The 24,852-nt window shown below is 45.0% G+C and overlaps 1 protein-coding gene across 2 annotated transcripts in view; it reads right to left on the minus strand.

Annotated features, from left to right (window-relative positions):
• Nucleotides 1-10,154: 10,154 nt before the first annotated feature.
• USP2 (ubiquitin specific peptidase 2) overlaps nucleotides 10,155-24,852 on the minus strand; it is a 127,086-nt gene continuing 112,388 nt past the window's right edge. For both annotated transcript variants that reach the window (XM_069742655.1, XM_069742656.1), the window contains 6 exons: nucleotides 24,408-24,511; nucleotides 23,005-23,085; nucleotides 22,397-22,475; nucleotides 18,972-19,079; nucleotides 14,908-15,028; nucleotides 10,155-12,885 (listed from right to left, as the gene is read on the minus strand). In XM_069742655.1, the coding sequence (XP_069598756.1) occupies nucleotides 12,798-12,885; nucleotides 14,908-15,028; nucleotides 18,972-19,079; nucleotides 22,397-22,475; nucleotides 23,005-23,085; nucleotides 24,408-24,511 (581 nt within the window). In that variant the 3' untranslated portion in view covers nucleotides 10,155-12,797. The remainder of the gene's footprint in view (nucleotides 12,886-14,907; nucleotides 15,029-18,971; nucleotides 19,080-22,396; nucleotides 22,476-23,004; nucleotides 23,086-24,407; nucleotides 24,512-24,852) is intronic.

Genomic DNA, 24,852 nt, shown 5'->3' on the forward strand with positions numbered 1-24,852 from the left:
TACTTCATTCATAATCTTTTTATTAACCACCTCGGGTGCTGACGAGCTGACAACAAATTCTTCAACTTAAAAGGCACTGCATATGGCGGAGAGGGAATTTTAAAACCAAAACTAAAACCTTCCTCAAACAAAACAGCCTTATCCTGTTTTAGGTAACTAGATAGAGGACCATCGTGGAAAGATTCACTGGACCCGCCCCCTTTTGCAGAATCCCCCCCAGATCTAAATTTCCCTTTCTTGAAACAACGCAACAACCTGTGTGACGAGCCTCCACATCCTGAATACTGGTGCTTAAATTTACAGCTCCTTCCGAACTTGCACTGGCCCTCATTGAACTGCCAACATGCTACCTGCCTTGCTCCTGCAGGTCCGGTTTGGGACGTGCCCCCCCCCCCACGATATGCTGGCTATGTCCCCCAGCTTCCCCATAAAAGGACTGCCCATCACCTTTAGCCGTAGACCTATATCCTTCTGGTTCCACCATAATGTAGGCCTGACTGCTTTTCTCTGCCGAAACTGCTCGTCGTACATCAACCTGGTTTGCCCTCCATAAGTGCGATGAGCCTCACGATAGCAACCATGTAGCAGAAAAGCCTGGAGAAATTCTGAGGGGCCTTCTCTCCTATCCCACTAGCTAATATGGCAAAGGCTTGAAGCCAATTTACAAAAGTCTGGGGAATAAGCCGCCACCTCCGCTTCTCTTCCTCCTCCTTTTTACTGTCATCCTTCTTTCCCCATCCATATTATATTTTTCTAATGGAAGGAAGGAAAATATTTCCACATATTCATCCTTCCATATTATTTTCTTTTACTTCATTTTTTAGATGGGCTCCTAGAGGACCTTCAAAACATACGTACACTTCCCCTTTTGCCCTATCATCCAGCACTATCCTGTCTCCCTCTTTTTTGGTTTGAATCGACACTGAAACCCCGCTGCTATGCACATCTTCGCTCCCTGCCCGATTAACAGCATGACCCAAAAAATCTGACGCTGGCACCCAAACAGGAACTGGGGAGGCCGGTAAGCCATTATTCGCCCAATCCAATTTTTCTAATAACTCCCGCAAGCTCCCTAACAAACTGACAATACTACCCCTTTCTGACTCCAAAGCACCACCGCTATTCCTACTAAAAACAGTACCTGCTGGGACGCCCGGAACCTGGCTAAAAGCTGCCCCAGGAGAAACTGAATTAAGTGAGGATGCACATAACATAGAAACATATTCACCAGGCTGCGTCGGTGCCTGGAACCCACCAGCTGGCCACCAATCCAGGGGCCTGATCTTCCTCGGCATTTCTGACAGGGACTGCCTGGCAAGCCGCCCTGCTCAGACCCAGCGCGATGACCAGGGAGCAGGCTCGTCGGCAGCCCGCAATCTGGTACCAGGAGGCATCATGATTGAAGACTCTTGAGTCCCAGGGCCTGGGGGTGCTGCAGATGCTGAAACAGAAGGAGGATCTCTCATTGTCTCAGCAGCCCCCCCAGCCGGAGCATCGCCGGGGATGGCCGCCGCCATCTTGTAGGCTGAGACAGTTTGAAGTAGCAGGCCTGGTCACATGACCGCAGGAAGCCCCGCCCACCGCAGGCATCGGCCACCTGTATGGATTCCTCCCTCGTCAGGACCTGCAATTCAGAGCAGGAGAAGGGGCAGCCAGGTCCCGACAAGGAGGATCCCCGGAGGGGCTCCTACAGTGCCACCGAGACCTAGGAGCTGCATCAGGGGACGGTCTTTCCGGTGGTCTCACCCTGCATGCACGTCTAGCTGAAGGAAGATCTTCATCAACTCCAGCAGCATGACCTTCCAGTATCTCCCTGATCTGATCTCTGACATTTGCTCCATCCGGGCCACCTGCAGCAGCTTTTAGCTACTCAAGGATATCTGCAATCACTGCCATGTCTTCAGTAAACAGGAGATAAAGGCGAGGGCACAGGACCTTTGCTCTTGGTGCCTCGTGCCGATTGCTAGCCCTCACCCCTTCTCAGACAGATAAACACTGCTCAGCTGAAAACGGGATGTTTTATTGACCAACCCCTCTTAACGTTTGACCCCTCTGAGCCCGCTCTTCTAACCATATTCATTTTAGCCCCTGCTTGCCCTACAAACCAAGTCATGGGGCACTGTGCCCATGGCTTCGCTGAGGGCGACGTTTTTCCTCTTCTGGACAGGCTTCTCCAAGCAGTAGATGGATATACAGTAGCTAGGTCACATTGGTTGCTGCCAGTTGTGAGGTAATGGCAGTGCTGGACTTCTTCGGCTTTGAAAGGGAAGCCTGATGTGCCTTTAACCTGCTGCACTAAGTTTTCTTATTCAACCACTGCATCTATGATCCTCAAGGTTGTCCTTTTCTTGTTGCTTCTTCAAAATTGCTTGAAGAGGACATCTTGAAACCCCAGTCTGCTTTGACATCTTTGCCTGGGAGATACCTTTCTGATGCAGTATGACTACCTTATGTCTTTGTTGCTGTGCTAAATCTTGCTATAGTGTACGACCTATGATATGAAACCCACCTTCATCTTTGTACCAGAGTGTGGCTGTTCCTCACCCAGTTTTAAGCCTCTGACATATATACTTCTGTTTCAATTAACGACTGTGTTTCAACCTACATATTGAAATGGTAAACATTATCATTTTGAAGGGAAACATTTATATTTCTATTATGTTCATTCAACTGGCGATGTCTTAATTGATAAAAATAAACTGTTAAAACTTTTTAAAAGCATTGTTACTTTGCAGACTTTATCCCACACTTTCCTAAAATCTTTGACAGTAATACATACATATATTAGCAGTGTACAAAGGTCTTAGGCAGGTGCAGAAAGAAGTCTGCAAAGTAACAGTGGTTTTAAAAAGAAAGTGTTAACAGTTTATTTTTTATCAATTAACACATCACCAAGGGAATGAACAAAACAGAATCTCAAAATTCTTGTGCTCAGAACAGCATTCTGGGTATATACAGTGGGGAAAAAAGTATTTAGTCAGCCACCAATTGTGCAAGTTCTCCCCCTTAAAAAGATGAGAGAGGCCTGTAATTAACATCATAGGTAGACCACAACTATGAGAGTCAAAATGAGAAAACAAATACAGAAAATCACCTTGTCTGATTTGGCAAGATTCAGACAAATCACATTTGGCAAACCAGGGATTCAAGCTTGAGGAGGCTAATTTGCATATTCCAGGTGCCTTCTGGGAAAAGCGAAGTCTCCCTAAGCTAGAAGATCGTTGGGTACAGCCGGGACCAGCTGCTTGGAAAGCATCACCAAACCAGGGATTCAAGCTTGAGGAGGCTAATTTGCATATTCCAGGTGCCTTCTGGGAAAAGCGAAGTCTCCCTAAGCTAGAAGATCGTTGGGTACAGCCGGGACCAGCTGCTTGGAAAGCATCACCAAACCGCGCGCCGTAAGGAATTTTTGCCTGTAGGATATTATTGCAAGAGAGCTTGGCTGAGTAGATTACACAAGAAGGAAAACACACAGCAAGTCAGCAGGATCTAGGAGCAACATGGCAGATGTGACAACCTACATGGTGAGCTGCAGCATGTGCTACATGTTCACAGATCGACCAGAAGAAGAATCAAATTTCACCTGTCAGAAGTGTAGACTAGTGGCCCTTTTAGAAGAAAAGGTGCGGGGTCTGGAAGAAAGAATAGCAACTTTGAAACTCATCAAAGAGAATGAAGACTTTCTAGACAGAACAGAAGCATCTCTACTGGTCACAGAAGGTGAAAAAAGTGTCAGAGAACCTCCAAAAGCAGATGAGTGGAAGCATGTGACCAAAAGAAGCAAGAAGACCATGGAGAAATCACCAACCACACAACTGAAGAACCGATATCAAATCTTTGTAGAGGATGAAGATGGCACACCTAAGAATGAAGCAATACCAGCAAGCAAAAAAGAAAAGGGCACACAGCAACAAGTGACAGCAAAAAGTACAGCCAAGAAGCAACGAAGAGTGGTGGTGGTGGGAGACTCACTACTGAGAGGCACAGAAGCAGCCATCTGCAGACCGGACATAACTGCAAGAGAAGTATGCTGCCTTCCAGGTGCGATGATCAAGGATGTGACCGATAGGATACCAAAGCTCTTCAGCTCCAAGGACGTCCACCCATTTCTTCTGATACATGTTGGCACCAATGACACGGCAAGGAAGGACCTACCGACAATCTGCAAAGACTTTGAAGAGTTGGGGAAGAAAGTAAAGGAACTGGATGCACAGGTAGTTTTTTCTTCTATCCTTCCAGTAGACGGGCATGGCACCAGGAGATGGAACAGGATCCTTGATGCAAACAACTGGCTAAGACGATGGTGCAGACAACAAGGATTCGGATTCCTGGACCACGGTGTGAATTACTGGTACGATAGACTCCTCGCCAGAGACGGACTACACCTCAACAAACCTGGGAAACACACATTCGCCAGAAGACTCGCTACACTCATCAGGAGGGCGTTAAACTAGAAGAAGAGGGGACGGGAAGAAAAACATTAGACTTGAACAAAGAAGACCCAGGAAAACATATTCAGATGGGAGGTAAGAACATTTCTAAAACAATCCACAGCGAGGAGATTGGAACAAAACAAAATCCTCTAAACTGCATGCTCGCAAACGCCAGAAGCCTGACAAACAAGATGGAAGAACTAGAAGCAGAAATATCTACAGGTAACTTTGACATAGTGGGAATAACCGAGACATGGTTAGATGAAAGCTATGACTGGGCAGTTAACTTACAGGGTTACAGTCTGTTTAGAAAGGATCGTAAAAATCGGAGAGGAGGAGGGGTTTGTCTCTATGTAAAGTCTTGTCTAAAGTCCACTTTAAGGGAGGATATTAGCGAAGGAAATGAGGATGTCGAGTCCATATGGGTCGAAATTCATGGAGGGAAAAATGGTAACAAAATTCTCATTGGGGTCTGTTACAAACCCCCAAATATAACAGAAACCATGGAAAGTCTACTTCTAAAGCAGATAGATGAAGCTGCAACCCATAATGAGGTCCTGGTTATGGGGGACTTTAACTACCCGGATATTAACTGGGAAACAAACCTGTGAAACCCATAAAGGCAACAGGTTTCTGCTAATAACCAAGGAAAATTATCTTTCACAATTGGTGCAGAATCCAACCAGAGGAGCAGCACTTTTAGACCTAATACTATCTAATAGACCTGACAGAATAACAAATCTGCAGGTGGTCAGGCATCTAGGAAATAGCGACCACAATATTGTACAGTTTCACCTGTCTTTCACTAGGGGGACTTGTCAGGGAGTCACAAAAACACTGAACTTTAGGAAGGCAAAGTTTGACCAGCTTAGAGATGCCCTTAATCTGGTAGACTGGGACAATATCCTCAGAAATGAGAATACAGATAATAAATGGGAAATGTTTAAGAACATCCTAAATAGGCAGTGTAAGCGGTTTATACCTTGTGGGAATAAAAGGACTAGAAATAGGAAAAACCCAATGTGGCTAAACAAAGAAGTAAGACAGACAATTAACAGTAAAAAGAAAGCATTTGCACTACTAAAGCAGGATGGCACCATTGAAGCTCTAAAAAACTATAGGGAGAAAAATACTTTATCTAAAAAATTAATTAAAGCTGCCAAAAAGGAAACAGAGAAGCACATTGCTAAGGAGAGTAAAACTAATCCCAAACTGTTCTTCAACTATATCAATAGTAAAAGAATAAAAACTGAAAATGTAGGCCCCTTAAAAAATAGTGAGGAAAGAATGGTTGTAGATGACGAGGAAAAAGCTAACATATTAAACACCTTCTTCTCCACGGTATTCACGGTGGAAAATGAAATGCTAGGTGAAATCCCAAGAAACAATGAAAACCCTATATTAAGGGTCACCAATCTAACCCAAGAAGAGGTGCGAAACCGGCTAAATAAGATTAAAATAGATAAATCTCCGGGTCCGGATGGCATACACCCACGAGTACTAAGAGAACTAAGTAATGAAATAGATAAACCATTATTTCTTATTTTTAGGGACTCTATAGCGACAGGGTCTGTTCCGCAGGACTGGCGCATAGCAAATGTGGTGCCAATATTCAAAAAGGGCTCTAAAAGTGAACCTGGAAATTATAGGCCAGTAAGTCTAACCTCTATTGTTGGTAAAATATTTGAAGGGTTTCTGAGGGATGTTATTCTGGATTATCTCAATGAGAATAACTCTTTAACTCCATATCAGCATGGGTTTAAGAGAAATCGCTCCTGTCAAACCAATCTAATCAGTTTTTATGAAGAGGTAAGCTATAGGCTGGACCACGGTGAGTCATTGGACGTGGTATATCTCAATTTTTCCAAAGCGTTTGATAGCGTGCCGCACAAGAGGTTGGTACACAAAATGAGAATGCTTGGTCTGGGGGAAAATGTGTGTAAATGGGTTAGTAACTGGCTTAGTGATAGAAAGCAGAGGGTGGTTATAAATGGCATAGTCTCTAACTGGGTCGCTGTGACCAGTGGGGTACCGCAGGGGTCAGTATTGGGACCTGTTCTCTTCAACATATTCATTAATGATCTGGTAGAAGGTTTACACAGTAAAATATCGATATTTGCAGATGATACAAAACTATGTAAAGCAGTTAATACAAGAGAAGATAGTATTCTGCTACAGATGGATCTGGATAAGTTGGAAACTTGGGCTGAAAGGTGGCAGATGAGGTTTAACAATGATAAATGTAAGGTTATACACATGGGAAGAAGGAATCAATATCACCATTACACACTGAATGGGAAACCACTGGGTAAATCTGACAGGGAGAAGGACTTGGGGATCCTAGTTAATGATAAACTTACCTAGAGCAGCCAGTGCCAGGCAGCAGCTGCCAAGGCAAACAGGATCATGGGGTGCATTAAAAGAGGGCTGGATACACATGATGAGAGCATTATACTGCCTCTGTACAAATCCCTAGTTAGACCGCACATGGAGTACTGTGTCCAGTTTTGGGCACCGATGCTCAGGAAGGATATAATGGAACTAGAGAGAGTACAAAGGAGGGCAACAAAATTAATAAAGGGGATGGGAGAACTACAATACCCAGATAGATTAGCAAAATTAGGATTATTTAGTCTAGAAAAAAGACGACTGAGGGGCGATCTAATAACCATGTATAAGTATATAAGGGGACAATACAAATATCTCGCTGAGGATCTGTTTATACCAAGGAAGGTGACGGGCACAAGGGGGCATTCTTTGCGTCTGGAGGAGAGAAGGTTTTTCCACCAACATAGAAGAGGATTCTTTACTGTTAGGGCAGTGAGAATCTGGAATTGCTTGCCTGAGGTGGTGATGGCGAACTCAGTCGAGGGGTTCAAGAGAGGCCTGGATGTCTTCCTGGAGCAGAACAATATTGTATCATACAATTGTTAGGTTCTGTAGAAGGACGTAGATCTGGGGATTTATTATGATGGAATATAGGCTGAACTGGATGGACAAATGTCTTTTTTCGGCCTTACTATGTTACTATGTTATTTTGCAAATTATGGTGGAAAATAAGTATTTCGTAATTAACAAAAGTTCATCTCAATATTTTGTTATATATCCTTTGTTGGCAATGACAGAGGTCAAGTGTTTTCTGTAAGTCTTCACAAGGTTGGCACACACTGTTGGTGGTATGTTGGCCCATTCCTCCATGCAGATCTCCTCTAGAGCAGTGATGTTTTGGGCCTGTCGCTGGGTAACACAGACTTTCAACTCCCTCCAAAGGTTTTCTATAGGGTTGAGATCTGGAGACTGGCTAGGCCACTCCAGGACCTTCATGTTTCTTACAAAGCCACTCCTTCATTGCACTGGCGGTGTGCTTGAGACCATTATCATACTCAAAGACCCATCCACATTTCATCTTCAATGCCCTTGCTGATAGGTTTGCACTCAGAATCTCACGATACATGGCACCATTCACTCTTTCCTGTATTCGGGTCAGTCATCCTTTTCCTTTTGCAGAGAAACAGCCCCAAAGCATGATGTTACCACTCCCATGCTTCACAGTAGGTATGGTGTTATTTGGATGCAACTCAGCATTCTGTCTGCTCCAAACACGAGTTTTGTTTCTACCAAACAGTTCTACTTTGGTTTAATCAGATCATATGACATTCTCCCAATACTCTTCTGAATAATCCAAATGCTCTCTAGCAAACTTCAGACGGGCCCAGTCATGTACTGGCTTAAGCAGGGGGACACCATTTTTCACCATTCTTGTGATCATTTTGACTCCACGGGGTGAGATCTTGTGTGTAGCCCCAGATGGAGGGAGATTATCAGTGGTCTTGTATGTCTTCCATTTTCTTATTATTGCTCCCACAGTTGATTTCATCACATCAAGCTGCTTGCCTATTGCAGATTCAGTCTTCCCAGCCTGGTGCAGGGCTACATTTTTTATTCTGGTGTTCTTCGACGGCTCTTTGGTCTTTGGCATTGTGGAGTTTGGAGTGTGACTGTTTAAGGTTGTGGACAGGTGTCTTTAATACTGATAAATTCAAACCGGCGCCTTTACTAAAGGTAATGAGTGGGGGCCAGAGGAGCCTCTCAAAGAAGTTACAGGTCTGTGAGAGCCAGAAATCTCGTATGTTTTTAGGTGACCAAATACTTATTTGCCACCATAATTTGCTAAATAAATCTGGCCAAATCAGACAAGGTGATTTTCTGGATTTGTTTTCTCAATATGACTCTCATTGTTGTGTTAATTACAGCCTCTCTCATCTTTTTAAGTGGTCGAACTTGCACAATTGGTGGCTGACCAAATACTTTTTCCCCCACTGTATATTGTGAGGCAGTGAGGGGAATTTTATGCAAGTGACGGTATGTATCCCCCAGGATGTGCATAGAAGCGTATTGTGGCCGCTGGAGTGTATTGCAGTTACAGAAATAGCTGTGGTTGCAGTGCAGAATAAAAGTTTGGTCTTTGACAAGCTATTTGCCCAAAGCAGATTTAAGAAAACCAGGCATGGGCTTTAATTTTTGGAGTGAACTACAGGATGGTAGTGCGGCAGTTCACTCTCTCCAGTTGCGTCTTACTAGTGGCCCATGGCCACAGATCTCATTTAAAAACCCTGCAGCAACGGTTGGATGTGTCAGTGTGTTGGTTTGCAAGCTGCAGAGCAGGTGACTGTGCAACATCCGGCTTATGTGTGCAGTCAATACAGAGCCAAGTGAAGTGAATACCTGGCGCCCCCTCAGCGTGACACGGTGGTGCAGTCGCCCACAGCAACCGGTCTCGGATACTGATTATTTGGACGCCCCAGCTGTGATCCGGAGGATACAGTTTGCTTTATATTTGTGAGTTTTTGTCATCTCACTATCCAGATTCACCACAAAATTGCAGCTGCATTTTATACAGGCTGTGATTGTCCCTACTGATTGGCTTTGCTACACCATGTGATGTAATAGCTACATTATGAGAAAGTCCACCAATTTCTAAAACTGATTTGCTTCAATCAGTTTGCTCAACTTATTTTCTCTGCAGCTCACTCCAATAATTATGTCGGCTAAGGGGCTGTAACAGTCAGCACTCACTTTATATGTCCGCCTGACTTATTAATTTAGGAAGGCCATCATTGGGTTCCAACTAATGTTAGTACCAAGTCTGCCGGAGAACCAGGAGCACTGCAGGTCGTGATGTGAAGAGCGTCAGCACGTAACGAGACAGAACAGAGGGAAGCCATCAGAATAAGGTGCCAGCATAACGGAGTTGTGGGGACACAGAGAGCACATTCTGAAGAGACAATGTCCTGGGGGAAGGCTTGTGAATCCTCATTTTGTGCAGTGTGCACACTGTCAGGATTCTTTGGAGTAGGTAGGCGTGTAACTGCAAGTACCGTATGTTATTTGCCAACTATATGTGCGCTGCCTTGCTCAATACCAGTGAACGCAGAGAGATTGGGCATGTGTAGCAAATTGCAAACTTGCGATCACATGACTGCTAGCTCCTGGCGCCAGCCCCAGAGAATCTTGATAGTGTGCACTGTGAGCATTCACATAAGAGTCACTGCAGACTTGTACCCCAAGGCCAGACACCCTCTTTAACCTGTGGAAGCCTACAGGGTATAAAAGTTTAATTTGGAAAAAAAAAAAATAGTATTAGTGTTTTGTAATTCATCTCTTAGAGTAGAAACTATGCAGTGAATGTACAGAAGAAAGCACAGGAGTCAGCCATGTTTTAAAACAGTATAATTCAGTATGTACATTTGCATAGAACACATAGGGTCCTTAGTGTTACATCAGAACTCGGTACAAATTCTACACACTTACATGGTAAGCACCAGCTCAGTGTGGCCTGAGAGGGGTTGTGGACGTCCCCAAAATACTCACTGTCTAAGAGATATGCAGCAGGTATAGTTCCAGCTCACTACAGTATAGGCAATACATTAGTGTTACACACGCTCACGCTTACACATTACACAACAAACATGCGCTTCTCTACAGTACATGGACACTCAGTAGTTCTTTACAGTGCAAATACAACCGGTTATTGCTAATACTGCTAGATCAAATGTAGCACAATTGATATAGCTAAAAAATGATCCAGTGCATGGAGTAAATGCCACGAGTCCACGAGAAGAGCATATGGGGTGACCGAGCGCTCAGAAGCACAGACACATTAGCTGTCACACAATTAGGGATTTTTATCAAAACTAGTGCAAAAGTAAAATGCAGCATTTGCCCATACTAACCAGTAAGCACTGGGAAACCAGAGCCGAATCCGATAATCGACATAAGATCACGTTCACACTTTCATATATCACATCAGTGTTTGTAAGCCAAAACCAGGAGTGGAAGAGACACCAGAAATAGAATAGAAAGATTTGCAACTCTTCTGCATTTAACCCAACTCTGATTTTGACTTACAGATACTTATTGGAAATAGTGACCAAATAAAAATACTGCAATGTGAAAGGGTCCTCGTTCCTCCCACGTTCCTCACCTTTTCTTATGAGCACTTGGAGAATCCTACTGTCATTCTTTGTAGAAGTCAAAGCTACTTGTGAGATGCTTTATGTGATTTCTGCATATCTGCCATCAAGAATCCATTACTAGGAGCCATATACTGAACGGATGAGAGTGTGGCCGGCGTGAAACTGTCCTCCATCCAACTACATCAGTGCAATCAGCACTTACGCCTCATGATGATCTATTAAGTGGGCTGTGCACTGGGTAACAAACCTTATCGCAAAGTCTTCAAAACCCTTTCTACAAAGGCTCGATGAGCAGCAGCTCTTAGCTAGCAGTCAGGCACACAAGGACGTCCAGAGATTGGCTTCCTTCTAGACAATAGCATTTCTGGCCACAACACACAATCCATACATATAACTAATCGATCAAGTGCTTGTTTGAAGCCTGCTCACCCAGGTCATCGCAAACTGTTGGGGGTTAATACGATCATTTCTTCCCCAAATCGTTTGCACTTTGCCAGCAGCACATCTCCCGTTTACCTAATCAGATAGGCTCCTAATTAAATAATGGGGTGAACAATTACCGAATCTTCACATTCGGGACAATCATTCTTACCAACACTCATTTGGCCCATTTTTGGCCTATGTAAAAGAAGGACCTTAACAGAGAGGAATAGTAAGCACTACAGGATGGCCAGCCTGGTACGATGGCCTGTCCTGTACAATGACCTGCCCGGTATGATGGCCTGTCCTGTACAATGGCTTACCCGGTACGATGGCCTGCCCGGTATGATGGCCTGCCCGGTACGATGGCCTACCCGGTACGTTGACACCGGCGGCTCCAGCTTCTACCTGTTCACAGTTGACCTTTGACGTCAGATATATGATTACACTTGTCATTCACTTCTATTACTTCACCTTTCAGAATAAATATGACCGCACAAACACTGCGCTTCCTGATGCATAAAAATATATAAAAAAAACAATTATAAAAAAAAAAAATAGCTGGTTTTGTCTTCAGTCCGACCGTATAACACTGTTGTGGATGCCACACAACACTTAAGCAGTGTATAAATAATTTTGTTCCTAATACCCCACAATTCCATCTCATGGAAACCTCAGGAACTGTCAAAAAAACTCTGCCTGGAGTGACGTTACGAGTGGTCACTTTTTTTTTTTTTTACACGCTACATACTGAACTGCGGAAATAGTTTCCTTATCATATAACTGCAATATGACCTGAGCGGAGGGCTCCAGTTGATTTAGTAAAAACACACATCACATCAAATTGCCGTGACTATTTACAATAGTGACCAGACTTCGGATCCATGGTGGCGGGCCCACTCCACTGTGGTTCTTGAAATACTTTTTATCACTGTAGGCGCCACCATTTAATAAATGAATACTATTCCTGTAAATGAGATAGTCCCTAACAATCACAATGGGGGGGTTCTCACATTAACGAGATGTTCGTCACATAAAGCAGCTTTCCTGAGAATGGTATTAAATATGATTTAAACAAAGTCTATGAAGGTTCCTCTGCTAACACCCAAATAGAGCAACGGCAACAATACGGCAACAATACGGTGTCCAGAGCAACATCACTGTGCAGAGCGACACTGCTCTACATACGGCATCCAGCGTGAAGGGGCACGTTTTATTCAGTAGCCAACGCAACCTTCTCTTGTCCGGAACCGGAAATTGTTCTGGCTTTGTTATCCGTCCACTGGCCCGAGGACCCAGTATAAGGCGACAATCCTACTGCTTTTTGGCTGTGCAGGTAAGGCACCCGGTGAGTGAATGTAATGCTGGTGAACGTCTTGTGGCTCACTACAGTATAAATGTGCGTTAGGTGTGAGCCTCTTTGTAGGTGTCACTTGTCTTTTTTCTCCAGCCATAACTAGCCGGCAGGCTACATTCTGGAGGACGGTCCCGATAGCTCATAAAATAGCACATAGGCGTCACTGCTCCTGACCTGGCTGGAAGACATTGCTGTGACCCTGAAAAAGAAGAAAAAAAAAAGAGAAGAAAATAAGAAAAAAGCAAGTTATGATTGAATATTAGTGTTCTTCATAGTTCAGAGTTATAACAATGACTAAAAGAAAAAATGCAGAAATGTTCCACTAGGAGACACGTTCACTGATTCCTAGGGACAGTCACTGTACCATCATGGGATATACAGCATCTATATATATAATTGTCTAAGGGTCACTTCCGTCTTTCTGTCTGTCTGTCACAAGATATTCATTGGTCGCAGCCTCTGTCTGTCATGTAAATCCAAGTATCTGATTGGTCGCGGCAAAACAGCCACGACCAGTCAGCGACGGCCACAGTCTGGAAGAAAATGGCCGCTCCTTCCTTCCCGCATACTCCCCTCCAGTCAGCGCTCACACAGGGTTAATGGCAGCGTTGACCGCGGTGTAACGCACTCGGTTAACGCTGCTATTAACCCTGTGTGACCTACTTTATACTATTCATGCTGCCTAGGCAGCATGAATAGTAAAAATATCTAATGTTAAAAATAATTTAAAAAAATACAAAATAGTTACATACTCACCCTCCGTTGACCCCGGATCGAAGCGGACGGTTATGGATGCTCCTCGCGAGACCGCTACTTCATCATCTCGCAAGACAGCAATGCACTCTTCAGACCAGAGCGCGCGAGGAGCATCGGTAACCGGCCGCTTCGATCTGGAGGCTCCGGAACATGAGTATGTAACTATTTTTATTTTAATTCTTTTTTTTAACAGGGATATTGTGCAATATACTACGTGACTGACCAATATACTACGTGACTGGGCAGTATACTACGTGCCTGGGCAATATACTACGTGGCTGGGCAATATACCACGTGGCTGGGGAATATACTACGTGGCTGGGCAATATACGTGACTGGGCAATATACCACGTGGCTGGGGAATATACTACGTGGCTGGGCAATATACGTGACTGGGCAATATACTACGTGGCTGGGCAATATACCACGTGGCTGGGCAATATACCACGTGGCTGGGCAATATACCACGTGACTGGGCAATATACTACGTGGCTGGGCAATATACTACGTGACTGGGCAATATACTACATGACTGGGCAATATACTACGTGGCTGGGCAATATACTACGTGACTGACCAATATACTACGTGGCTGGGCAATATACTACGTAGCTGGGCAATATACTACGTGGCTGGGCAATATACTACGTGACTGGGCAATATACTACGTGTCTGGGGAATATACTACGTGGCTGAGCAGTTTACTACGTGTCTAGGCAATATACTATGTGACTGGGCAGTATACTACGTGTCTGGGCAATATACTACGTGGCTGGGCAATATACCACGTCGCTGGGCAATATACTACGTGTCTGGGCAGTTTACTACGTGTCTAGGCAATATACTATGTGACTGGGCAGTATACTACGTGTCTGGGCAATATACTACGTGGCTGGGCAATATACTACGTGGCTGGGCAATATACTACGTGGCTGGGGAATATACTACATGACTGGGCAATATACTACATGACTGGGCAATATACTACGTGGCTGGGGTATATGCTACGTGGCTGGGCAATATACTACGTGGTTGGGCAATATACTACGTGGCTGGGCAATATACTACGTGACTGGGCAATATACTACGTGGTTGGGCAATATACTACGTGTCTAGGCAATATACTATGTGACTGGGCAATATACTACGTGGCTGGGCAATATACTACGTGGTTGGGCAATATACTACGTGGCTGGGCAATATACTACGTGACTGGGCAATATACTACATGGCTGGGCAATATACTACGTGTTTGGGCAATATACTACGTGGCTGGGCAATATACTACGTGACTGGGCAATATACTACGTGAGCTGTGCAATATACTACGTGGACATGCATATTCTAGAATACCCGATGCGTTAGAATCGGGCCACCATCTAGTATAAATATATTTATCTACAGAATAGGGACAAATCCGGATGTTACCTTCACCTTTCTAAAAAAGAAACAATTGGATAATTACCTTGAGTCATTGAAAGTGTGCCACTCTCCATTGTTAGGGCTTTTGCAGTAAGCCGTATAATGTCCTCCCATGGTGGTACCCGAGTGATTGGACACAGCATATAAATTATAGGTTGCGTGAGCTGAAAAGAATGTAGGAACCATTACACAATTTGTATATAACACAACCATCAGGTCATTTTTACTGCAGCTTCAGAAATTGATGAAGACACAGGCTATGTGGCCACAGCACCGCCATGACCTGGATGTCTAGTGCTGCTGCCGTAGGGACAGGGTGTTGGATCAAAACCTCCTTCTGCATCAATGTCCCATACTAATGGCCTTGATTAGCAGGCATAATGTGGATATGTGATGAAATAATGGATAAAAACTAAGAGCTGTGTCCTGATGCTACACATTAATGGCCTGTGTTTGTTGTGAGACTACAGATATCACTACATATCATATAGAGATAAGATGGCCTCTGAACAAGCACACTCAGCCCAGGAAAGTGAGAGCAGTGATAATGACAACTGCCCTGGATGGTGGGTGTCCGGCCCAGTGATTTTACAAGACTGATAACCACTAAGTGTATGTGCACATGTTCAGTATTGGCAGGAGATTTTCATGCTACTTTTAAATTCATTTATTGGGTGACAAATGCTATAAAAAGAATTGAAATGCTTCAGAAAATCTTGACAAAAAAAAACACGATGCATGAACAATACATATTCTGAGAAGGAGGGTGATGACTAGGATGTCAGGAGTTAACTCTTTTCCTGGAATGTGACTACTGCACATAAGGTCTCTGGTCATCTCACTGGAATCCAGCTGTACACTATGAACGATTGGCTGCAGATATCAAAAGTCAGTTGTACACTTGCCTATCTTAAAGCCAACTAACTAAAACATTTTAGAAACAAGAGCATAACCCTTTAATTAAATAAAATGATTAGATAATACATTTTGATTTAAAATAGTAAACAGCTTAGATCTTTATTGTCTTCCAAGCCAAAGTGTGTAAAAGCACTAGGGTTTAATACTGCATTAAAGATGCTGAAGTGGAGCTTGTTCATACATGCTGGAATCAGTCGTAACGTCCCGTCCACATACTGAAAATTACAGCTATTTTCTAGCAAATAAATGACATACAGTATGGTGCAACAGAATTCAGGAATGGTTTGGTCTCAAAACTTAACAAATGTATGTATGTATTTTGATCAAAAAAGTCCTTCTTGACAGAAACACAACTACAGTAAGAGGGACTGCACATGAAAGTCCAATAATGAACGAAACCCCGAGCCGAAATATCGAAGGCTCACAGAGAGATAATGTAACATACGCGGCACAAGACATATCATTACACATTAGTAACAGGGTCATAAATACTGCGATGCAGCCAATAGGTGGCGCAGTAGGCAAAGTATTCCAAAGGGTCCCAGTGTCTCACATGCCTTACTACATGTGACGCGCAGCCAACCACGGATAAGCCCCCACACAACTCCATGTAGGACTGCTGACAGACCCCTCTGTGACAGACAAGTGAGATGATAAGTCTCAGGGAGCAAAAGGATCGGCAGTCTGAAATCAAACTTGCAGGATCTTTAACCCCTTCATGACCCGGAGTATTTTCGTTTTCCACTACCCTCCTTCCCAGAGCCATACCTTTATTTTTCCCTCAATTTGGCCATGTGAGGGCTTATTTTCTGCGGGACAAGTTGTACTTTTGATCGACATCAATGATTTTACCATGCCATGTAACAGAAAACGGTGATGAAAGTGCAAAAAAAGTGAAATCCCACACTTGTTTTTTGTTTGGCTTTTTTGCTAGCTTCACTAAATGCTAAAATTCTCCAGGTCAGTACGAGTTCATAGACACCAAACATGACTAGGTTACTTTTTATCTAGGTGGTGAAAAAAAATTCCAAACTTTGCTAAAGAAAAAAAAAAATTGCGCCATTTTCCGATACCTGTAGCGTCTCCATTTTTCGTGATCTCGGGTCGGGTGAAGGCTTATTTTTTGCGTGCTGAGCTGGCGTTTTTAATGATACCATATTGGTGCAGATACAATCTTTTGATCGCCCATTATTGCATTTTAATGCAATGTCGCCTCGACCCAAAAAACATAATTCTGGTGTTTCAGATATTTTTCTCACTACGCCATCTAGCAATCAGGTTAATCCTTTTTTTTATTGATAGATCGGGCGACTCTAAATGCAGCGATACCAAATATGTGTAGATTTATTGTTTTATTTTGAATGGGGTGAAAGGGGGGTGATTTAAACTTTTACATTTTTTTTTTTTCAGATTTTTTCAAACTTTTTTTTTTAACTTTTGCCATGCTTCAATAGCCTCTATGTGAGGCTAGAAGCTGACACAGCCTGATCGGCTCTGCTACGTAGGAGTGAAGCTCAGATCACTTCTATGTAGTAGAATTACTGCACTGCTATGAGAACTGACCACAGGGTGGCGCTCACAGCAAGCCGGCATCAACAACCATAGAGGTCTTCAATAGACCTTTGGTTGTCATGCCGACGCATCGCTGACCCCCGATCATGTGACCCCGGATCAGTGATGCACTCGTTTCCGGCCTAATGGCCGGAAGCGCTAGTTAAATGCCGCTGTCAGCGTTTGACAGCGGCATTTAACTAGTTGATAGCAGAGGGTGAATCGTGATTCCACCCGCCACTATTGCGGGCCACATGTCAGCTGTTCAAAACAGCTGACATGTCCCAGCTTTGATGCGGGCTCACCGCCGGAGCCCACATCAAACCAGCGGATCTGACCTCGGACGTAGTATCCTGTCTGAGGTCAGAAAGGGGTTAAAGGGGTATTCCCATATGTAGTAGGTGTAAATAATAATAATATCAGCAAATGTAGAAATGTGGTATACTTTTTCTGATTTGCTATGTATCTTTCCTCAAGTGCAGGTATTTAGACTGTGTAAAAAATGTTGCAAAATAAAAATGTTTAAAAAATAGAAGTGTCACTAGTTAATATTTTTCTAGATATATTTGCACATAGGCACTCGGCGGGGAGTTGATCTTCTGTGGACGCAGGCTCGCACAAATCCTTCTGTTTCTTACTGTGATCCCAGATAGATTCGATGATGGTGAGATCAGGGCCGTGTGGGGCCAGATCATCACTTCCAGGACTACTTGTTCTTCTTTCCACTTATGATAGATTTTGATGACACTGACTGTATATTTGGGGTAGTTGTCCTGCTGTAGAGTAAATCTGGAGCCAATCAGACGCCTCCCTGCTGGTATTGTATGATGGATAAGCACGTGTCTATATTTATCAGCATTGAGGCCACCAAGAAATGGACAACGTTCAGGAGCATAGACGCAGGGATTGGCCCAGGAAGATTAGTGCAGCAGATGATAGATGCACCATGCTTACTTTCCTTCTAAACTGGAAGATGTCCAGCAGTGCCATCAGCTCAGAACTGGCAGCAACCAGCTAAGCCCAGCTGCACCCACACACATCTACTGTTCAGAGGTTATCTTCATGGAAGAGTTACAGAAAAAAAAAACAACAACAACATCATATCTTCTACATTGAAACTATGCATGAAAACATAGGAACTGGGGTACAAAAAATGGCAGCAGGTGCTCTGGACAGGGGAGTCAAAAATAAAATATCTGGCTGTACAGAAGGCAGTTTGGTGGTCAAAGGTGTAGAGAGGGGTACAGTAAAGAGTGTCTATGTGGAGTGTGGCTATGGCCCCCATACAGCAGCATCTCACCATCACATCTGTCAGGGATTACATGGAGAGAGAAGGTTCTACGGAAGTCCACGTCTACAGAGGACCTGTGGACAGGTCTCCTTTTTTTGTTCAATCACTGTGCATTTTGTTAATTGATAAAAATAAATTATGAACACTTCTATCTATGAAAGCTCTTGCTTTGCAGCATTTTTCATCCCCTGCCTAACACCTTTGCACAGTAGTATATATACAGACACATACACTGCCATTTTGCATACCGTATACACAGACATTTTGTGTATTGATTCTGGTGAGACATGTTCGTGCCCTAGCAGGGCAGTGGTGTGGTGTCAGACACGTAAACCGCGGTCACTTACTGCTGGTTTCTGAGGAGAATTCACGCAAGTCTAAATCTTTTAGAGGGAAATTCACAAAGGTGGAAAGCTTGCTGCTCCGGATGCGACCTTCAGAGAACCTTTTCAGATCTGTGGCAGGTAAGGGTCAAGGAACAAAATGTGCACAACACTAGAAACAGGGTAAGGCCGTGGCCCCCAGGTAATTAGGATGAGGAGTAGACAAGTGTGTCGTGGGTTGTACGGGCTTAACCCAGCACGACAAGCTGTTCCTAAAGCTACATTGCTGTATATGTGACAATGCCGATTCCTCAGCACTTAGCCATGCGACCCATATGTAAGATCTGAAGGACAATGTCTGATAAGGGGTTATTTCCAAGCTGAGGGCTTGTGAGACTGGGAACCGGAAGATGATGAAAGATAATGATTTATCGGAGGGCCCGTGTACAGAGCAGCTATTGCTCTGATGGCCTCAGCCCGTCCTTGTATTACAAGACTCCTTATTTCTTATGCTGGCTGACATGTAATACATTTCCTCCTTCACTGCAGGGGAAATCTATGTGCAGCTGCATTTTCCCCAGCAACAACCGCTGATCCACAGGGGCTACTCATGTCCTGGTGTAAATCAGCTAACAACCAGCCCAGATTCAATCAAGATGGGGTTTTCTCCATAAGCCAATCTGTCAACTCTGCTGTTGGGTGACCCAGGACCAGGGGCTCTTTCCTAGTCCCTAACACTAGGGGGCGCCCTAGCTTGCCCTTTTCTCCGGACTACTTCTGAAGGTGAAGATGCCAAGGCCACGTACTTTGCCTTATCTCCTGAATCCGCCCTTGGTCTGTACCCTTCCCCACCCAGGGAAGAGAGGAGCAGTTGTGCACCGTAGTACACCAGACGAACAAGGTAACACGAACAGGGGAAAGGGAAAATATCAGGCATACAGATATTCACCAACATAACAGACGAATGCACTGGGGAGTGGAGGATGGAATATAACCAAAGTAGGAGAAGAAAGGAAATTATCACACTGGCAAACCCAAGCAACAGTCACAGATAACTCCTCCAAACTCTTACTCTAATAATCACCAACTACTATCCTCCCAGCCATGAAGCATAAGCTAGCTCTGACAATGTGTCAGTCAGGACCCAGATTATATAGGGGATAGGAGTGACTAACTGTACACAGCTGAGAGCCCCAGCTCCCAGAGCACTCAACATGGCTGATTAACCCCTGTACTGCCAAAAGAAATGTACACCGTTTAAAAAGAAGGTGATGTGCTTCTTTTTAGTGCAGGAGAAGGAACAACCAGAAGCTGCCGTCTTCTGGCTCCTCTCTGTTGCGATAAACCCGTAACAGAATCCTTCTACATAATCCACGTGTCTACTTCACATAAACAACAGAGTAAATGTCAGAGGCCTGAAGAACCGATGGTGACGGGAAAATGGCTGTGTGCTATCACAGCCAGGGACAGACATCTGTACTGAAATGTAGGATGGCAGGGTGCAGCCAGGGACAGACATCTGTACTGAGATGTAGGATGGCAGGGTGCAGCCAGGAAGACATCTGTACTGAGATGTAGGATGGGAGGGTGCAGCCAGGGACAGACATCTGTACTGAGATGTAGGATGGCAGGATGCAGCCAGGGACAGACATCTGTACTGAGATGTTGGATGGCAGGGTGCAGCCAGGGACAGACATCTGTACTGAGATGTAGGATGGCAGGGTGCAGCCAGGGACAGACATCTGTACTGAGATGTAGGATGGCAGGGTGCAGCCAGGGACAGACATCTGTACTGAGATGTAGGATGGCAGGATGCAGCCAGGGACAGACATCTGTACTGAGATGTTGGATGGCAGGGTGCAGCCAAGGACAGACATCTGTACTGAGATGTAGGATGGCGGGGTGCAGCCAGGGACAGACATCTGTACTGAGATGTAGGATGGCAGGGTGCAGCCAGGGACAGACATCTGTACTGAGATGTAGGATGGGAGGGTGCAGCCAGAGACAGACATCTGTACTGAGATGTAGGATGGCAGGGTGCAGCCAGGGACAGACATCTGTACTGAGATGTAGGATGGCGGGGTGCAGCCAGGGACAGACATCTGTACTGAGATGTAGGATGGCGGGGTGCAGCCAGGGACAGACATCTGTACTGAGGTGTAGGATGGCAGGGTGCAGCCAGGGACAGACATCTGTACTGAGATGTAGGATGGCAGGGTGCAGCCAGGGACAGACATCTGTACTGAGATGTAGGATGGCGGGGTGCAGCCAGGGACAGACATCTGTACTGAGATGTAGGATGGCAGGGTGCAGCCAGGGACAGACATCTGTACTGAGATGTAGGATGGCAGGGTGCAGCCAGGGACAGACATCTGTACTGAGATGTAGGATGGGAGGATGCAGCCAGGGACAGACATCTGTACTGAGATGTAGGATGGCGGGGTGCAGCCAGGGAGACATCTGTACTGAGATGTAGGATGGCAGGGTGCAGCCAGGGAGACATCTGTACTGAGATGTAGGATGGGAGGGTGCAGCCAGGGAGACATCTGTACTGAGATGTAGGATGGGAGGGTGCAGCCAGGGACAGACATCTGTACTGAGATGTAGGATGGCAGGGTGCAGCCAGGGACAGACATCTGTACTGAGATGCAGGATGGCAGGGTGCAGCCAGGGACAGACATCTGTACTGAGATGTAAGATGGCAGGGTGCAGCCAGGGACAGACATCTGTACTGAGATGTAGGATGGCGGGGTGCAGCCAGGGACAGACATCTGTACTGAGATGTAGGATGGCGGGGTGCAGCCAGTGACAGACATCTGTACTGAGATGTAGGATGGCGGGGTGCAGCCAGGGACAGACATCTGTACCGAGATGTAGGATGGCAGGGTGCAGCCAGGGACAGACATCTGTACTGAGATGTAGGATGGCAGGGTGCAGCCAGGGACAGACATCTGTACTGAGATGTAGGATGGCAGGGTGCAGCCAGGGACAGACATCTGTACTGAGATGTAGGATGGCAGGGTGCAGCCAGGGACAGACATCTGTACTGAGATGTAGGATGGCAGGGTGCAGCCAGGGACAGACATCTGTACTGAGATGTAGGATGGCAGGGTGCAGCCAAGGACAGACATCTGTACTGAGATGTAAGATGGCAGGGTGCAGCCAGGGACAGACATCTGTACTGAGATGTAGGATGGCGGGGTGTAGCCAGGGACAGACATCTGTACTGAGATGTAGGATGGCAGGGTGCAGCCAGGGACAGACATCTGTACTGAGATGTAGGATGGCAGGGTGCAGCCAGGGACAGACATCTGTACTGAGATGTAGGATGGCAGGGTGCAGCCAGGGACAGACATCTGTACTGAGATGTAGGATGGCAGGGTGCAGCCAGGGTCAGACATTAGGACCAATACAATGGCACAAAGAGCAGATTCCGTTGGAAAGGATACGTAGTACAAGGATCTTGGGGAATTTCTGGATGGTAAACTTCTTCGTACATCTGCGTCGAGCTTTACATCTACAGCAGGTCTGACAAGGGAAAGAAAGAATTCATTAAAGGCTCCGACTCATATTACACATAGACCCTCAGGCTGAGCTTCTCTTTCCACAATCCAGGATCATATAGAGGTCGTTTAATAAAGAATAAAGCCCACCCTACAACATCTCATTGGTGGACAAAGATAATGACTTTTGGGTTTTCATTGGCTGTAAACCATAATCATCAACATTAACAGAAAGAAGCAATTGAAATAGATCACTCTGTTTGTAATGACTCGATATAATATACAAGTTTCACTTTTTGTATTGCAGAACTGAAATAAATTCACTTTTTGATGATACTCTAGTTTAGTGAGAAGCGCCTGTAAATACCTGGCTGCCCTACAGCGAGAACGCTCTGTATGTCCTGCCTCGTGAGCACTGGCTGACATTCATGTACGGCACTCACAGTCCTGCTGGGTGTTACACAGACACCATGTACTGCACATTCACACTACCATAAACCAATGCTTCTCTGCACATCTGACACTTGCCTATACCAATCACCAGAGACACTTACTGGCTTTTCATCCCCATCTAACACATCTTCCTTGGTGAAGAGGCGAATGCAGTCCATTAGGGAGACCTCAGGAACACTTTTCTGTAGAAGAGAGATGCATATGGAAGTCATTCATCACGATCAGTGGTGCTCAAGAAGTTACTGACTGCCTGCACCGACTTATCAATCTACTGTACATGGTATGGAGAAACAATACTTCAAGGGAATCTGTCACCAGATTTGTCTTACCTAATCTGAGAGCAGCGTAATATAGGGGCAGAGACCCTGATTCCAGCGGTGCATCACTTACTGGGCTGCTTAGTATAGTTTCAATAATCACTGTTTTATCAGCAGGAGATTATCAGCTACCACTAGAGGACTACCTGGTCTGCTGCCAGGTAGTCCAACCCCGATCCCATCAGCTTCCTGCCTATACAGAAAGCTGGCAATCAGTGGTGAGGGCGGGGTTATATAGAGCTCAGCATTCAGAGAACTGCTGGATAAAACAGCTTGTAATCAAAATTGCCCAGTAAGTGATGCATTGCTGGAATCAGGTTCTCTTCCCCTACTTCATGCTGCTCCCAGATGTTGTAGCAAAACAGCTGGTGACAGATAGACAATGGGGCATGTTTCATAATGGAGGTTCATGGTATAATTATATTGTCTTGGGCTAAACTCCAGATTTATACCGGCCCACTGTCACCTATTCTGACACCCATCATTCTTCCATCAATTGCTTGCACGATGCCCAATCTGCTACTTATTTACTTCAGATCGTCATCACAGGACACAGAATAATGCGTCTGTTATGATTGTGATATTGATGACAATGCCTGGACTATTACCTCAGGAGGCCACCAAACTATCGTGACAGTGGGGAATAGCGGCTATAACCTAGCGCCATCATTGGCACCCCCTGTGTCTGTGATCTGCGCCTCTTACCACTGATGAAGGGGCCATACTCACAGAGGACGCTTACATGAGGCAGTATAGCCTTAAAAACGATCTGCAATCAGTACTACCTTATAATGTGTATTTTCCGCAGACTATTTATACTATTATGAGGTAACTATTAGTCATGGCCTAACATTGGACTGTTTGTAGCGATCCACATTGTAGACCTACTCTACATGACGCACGACACCTGACGTCATCTGTGACTAAAGACTGTCTGACAGCGGCAATTAAAGCGGATCAGTCAGCAGACGATGCAGTCCCATGTAAGGCTCCCCGCTCCGGCACAGGCCTGACCCCCATGCAGCTGCTGGCTCAGCGAGGACACCATAAAGAATCCTTACAGATACATATGCAGATCCCCAGATCCCTTAAAAATGATCGGTGGTCCGCAAATTGTTAAAAAGGCCATGTCTGGTCATAAGTACCATGTAATAAATCCATCCAGAATTAATACACGGGTATAATACCTTAGCGATGGGCAGCGACAGGTCCCAGAAGGGGTCGAATACAGTAGAACAATATCCACATTCAGTGCAAGTAAGAGAACTCTTCAGCTGCCCTACAAACAGCTCTGCAAGACAGAAACATCCTAGAATTAGGGCACAAGTACATGGAAGTGGGACGCAATATTAGGAAGACGCATGTAAACAACTACCCTAACAACTGGCAGTATTAAGGCTGGGATCACATCCCATTTAAAGGATCCAGTCACATCCTCAAATGCCATCATCCTGCTGATATAGGGTTAATCTGCAGGTTAATAGTGTTACAATGCTGCCTGGACACCTTCCTGAAAGTGCGGCTACAGGGAGAAAATGAACTGCATTCTTCCAGAGAGCTGCCGGCTTGTATTCATGCTGGAGTCACCGATTAGTCCACAGGGAACGACGGCAGTAAGCACAGTCCGCAGGG

Source organism: Ranitomeya imitator, chromosome 10 (assembly GCF_032444005.1).
Source record: "Ranitomeya imitator isolate aRanImi1 chromosome 10, aRanImi1.pri, whole genome shotgun sequence".
In the NCBI taxonomy this organism is placed as follows: Eukaryota; Metazoa; Chordata; class Amphibia; order Anura; family Dendrobatidae; genus Ranitomeya; species Ranitomeya imitator.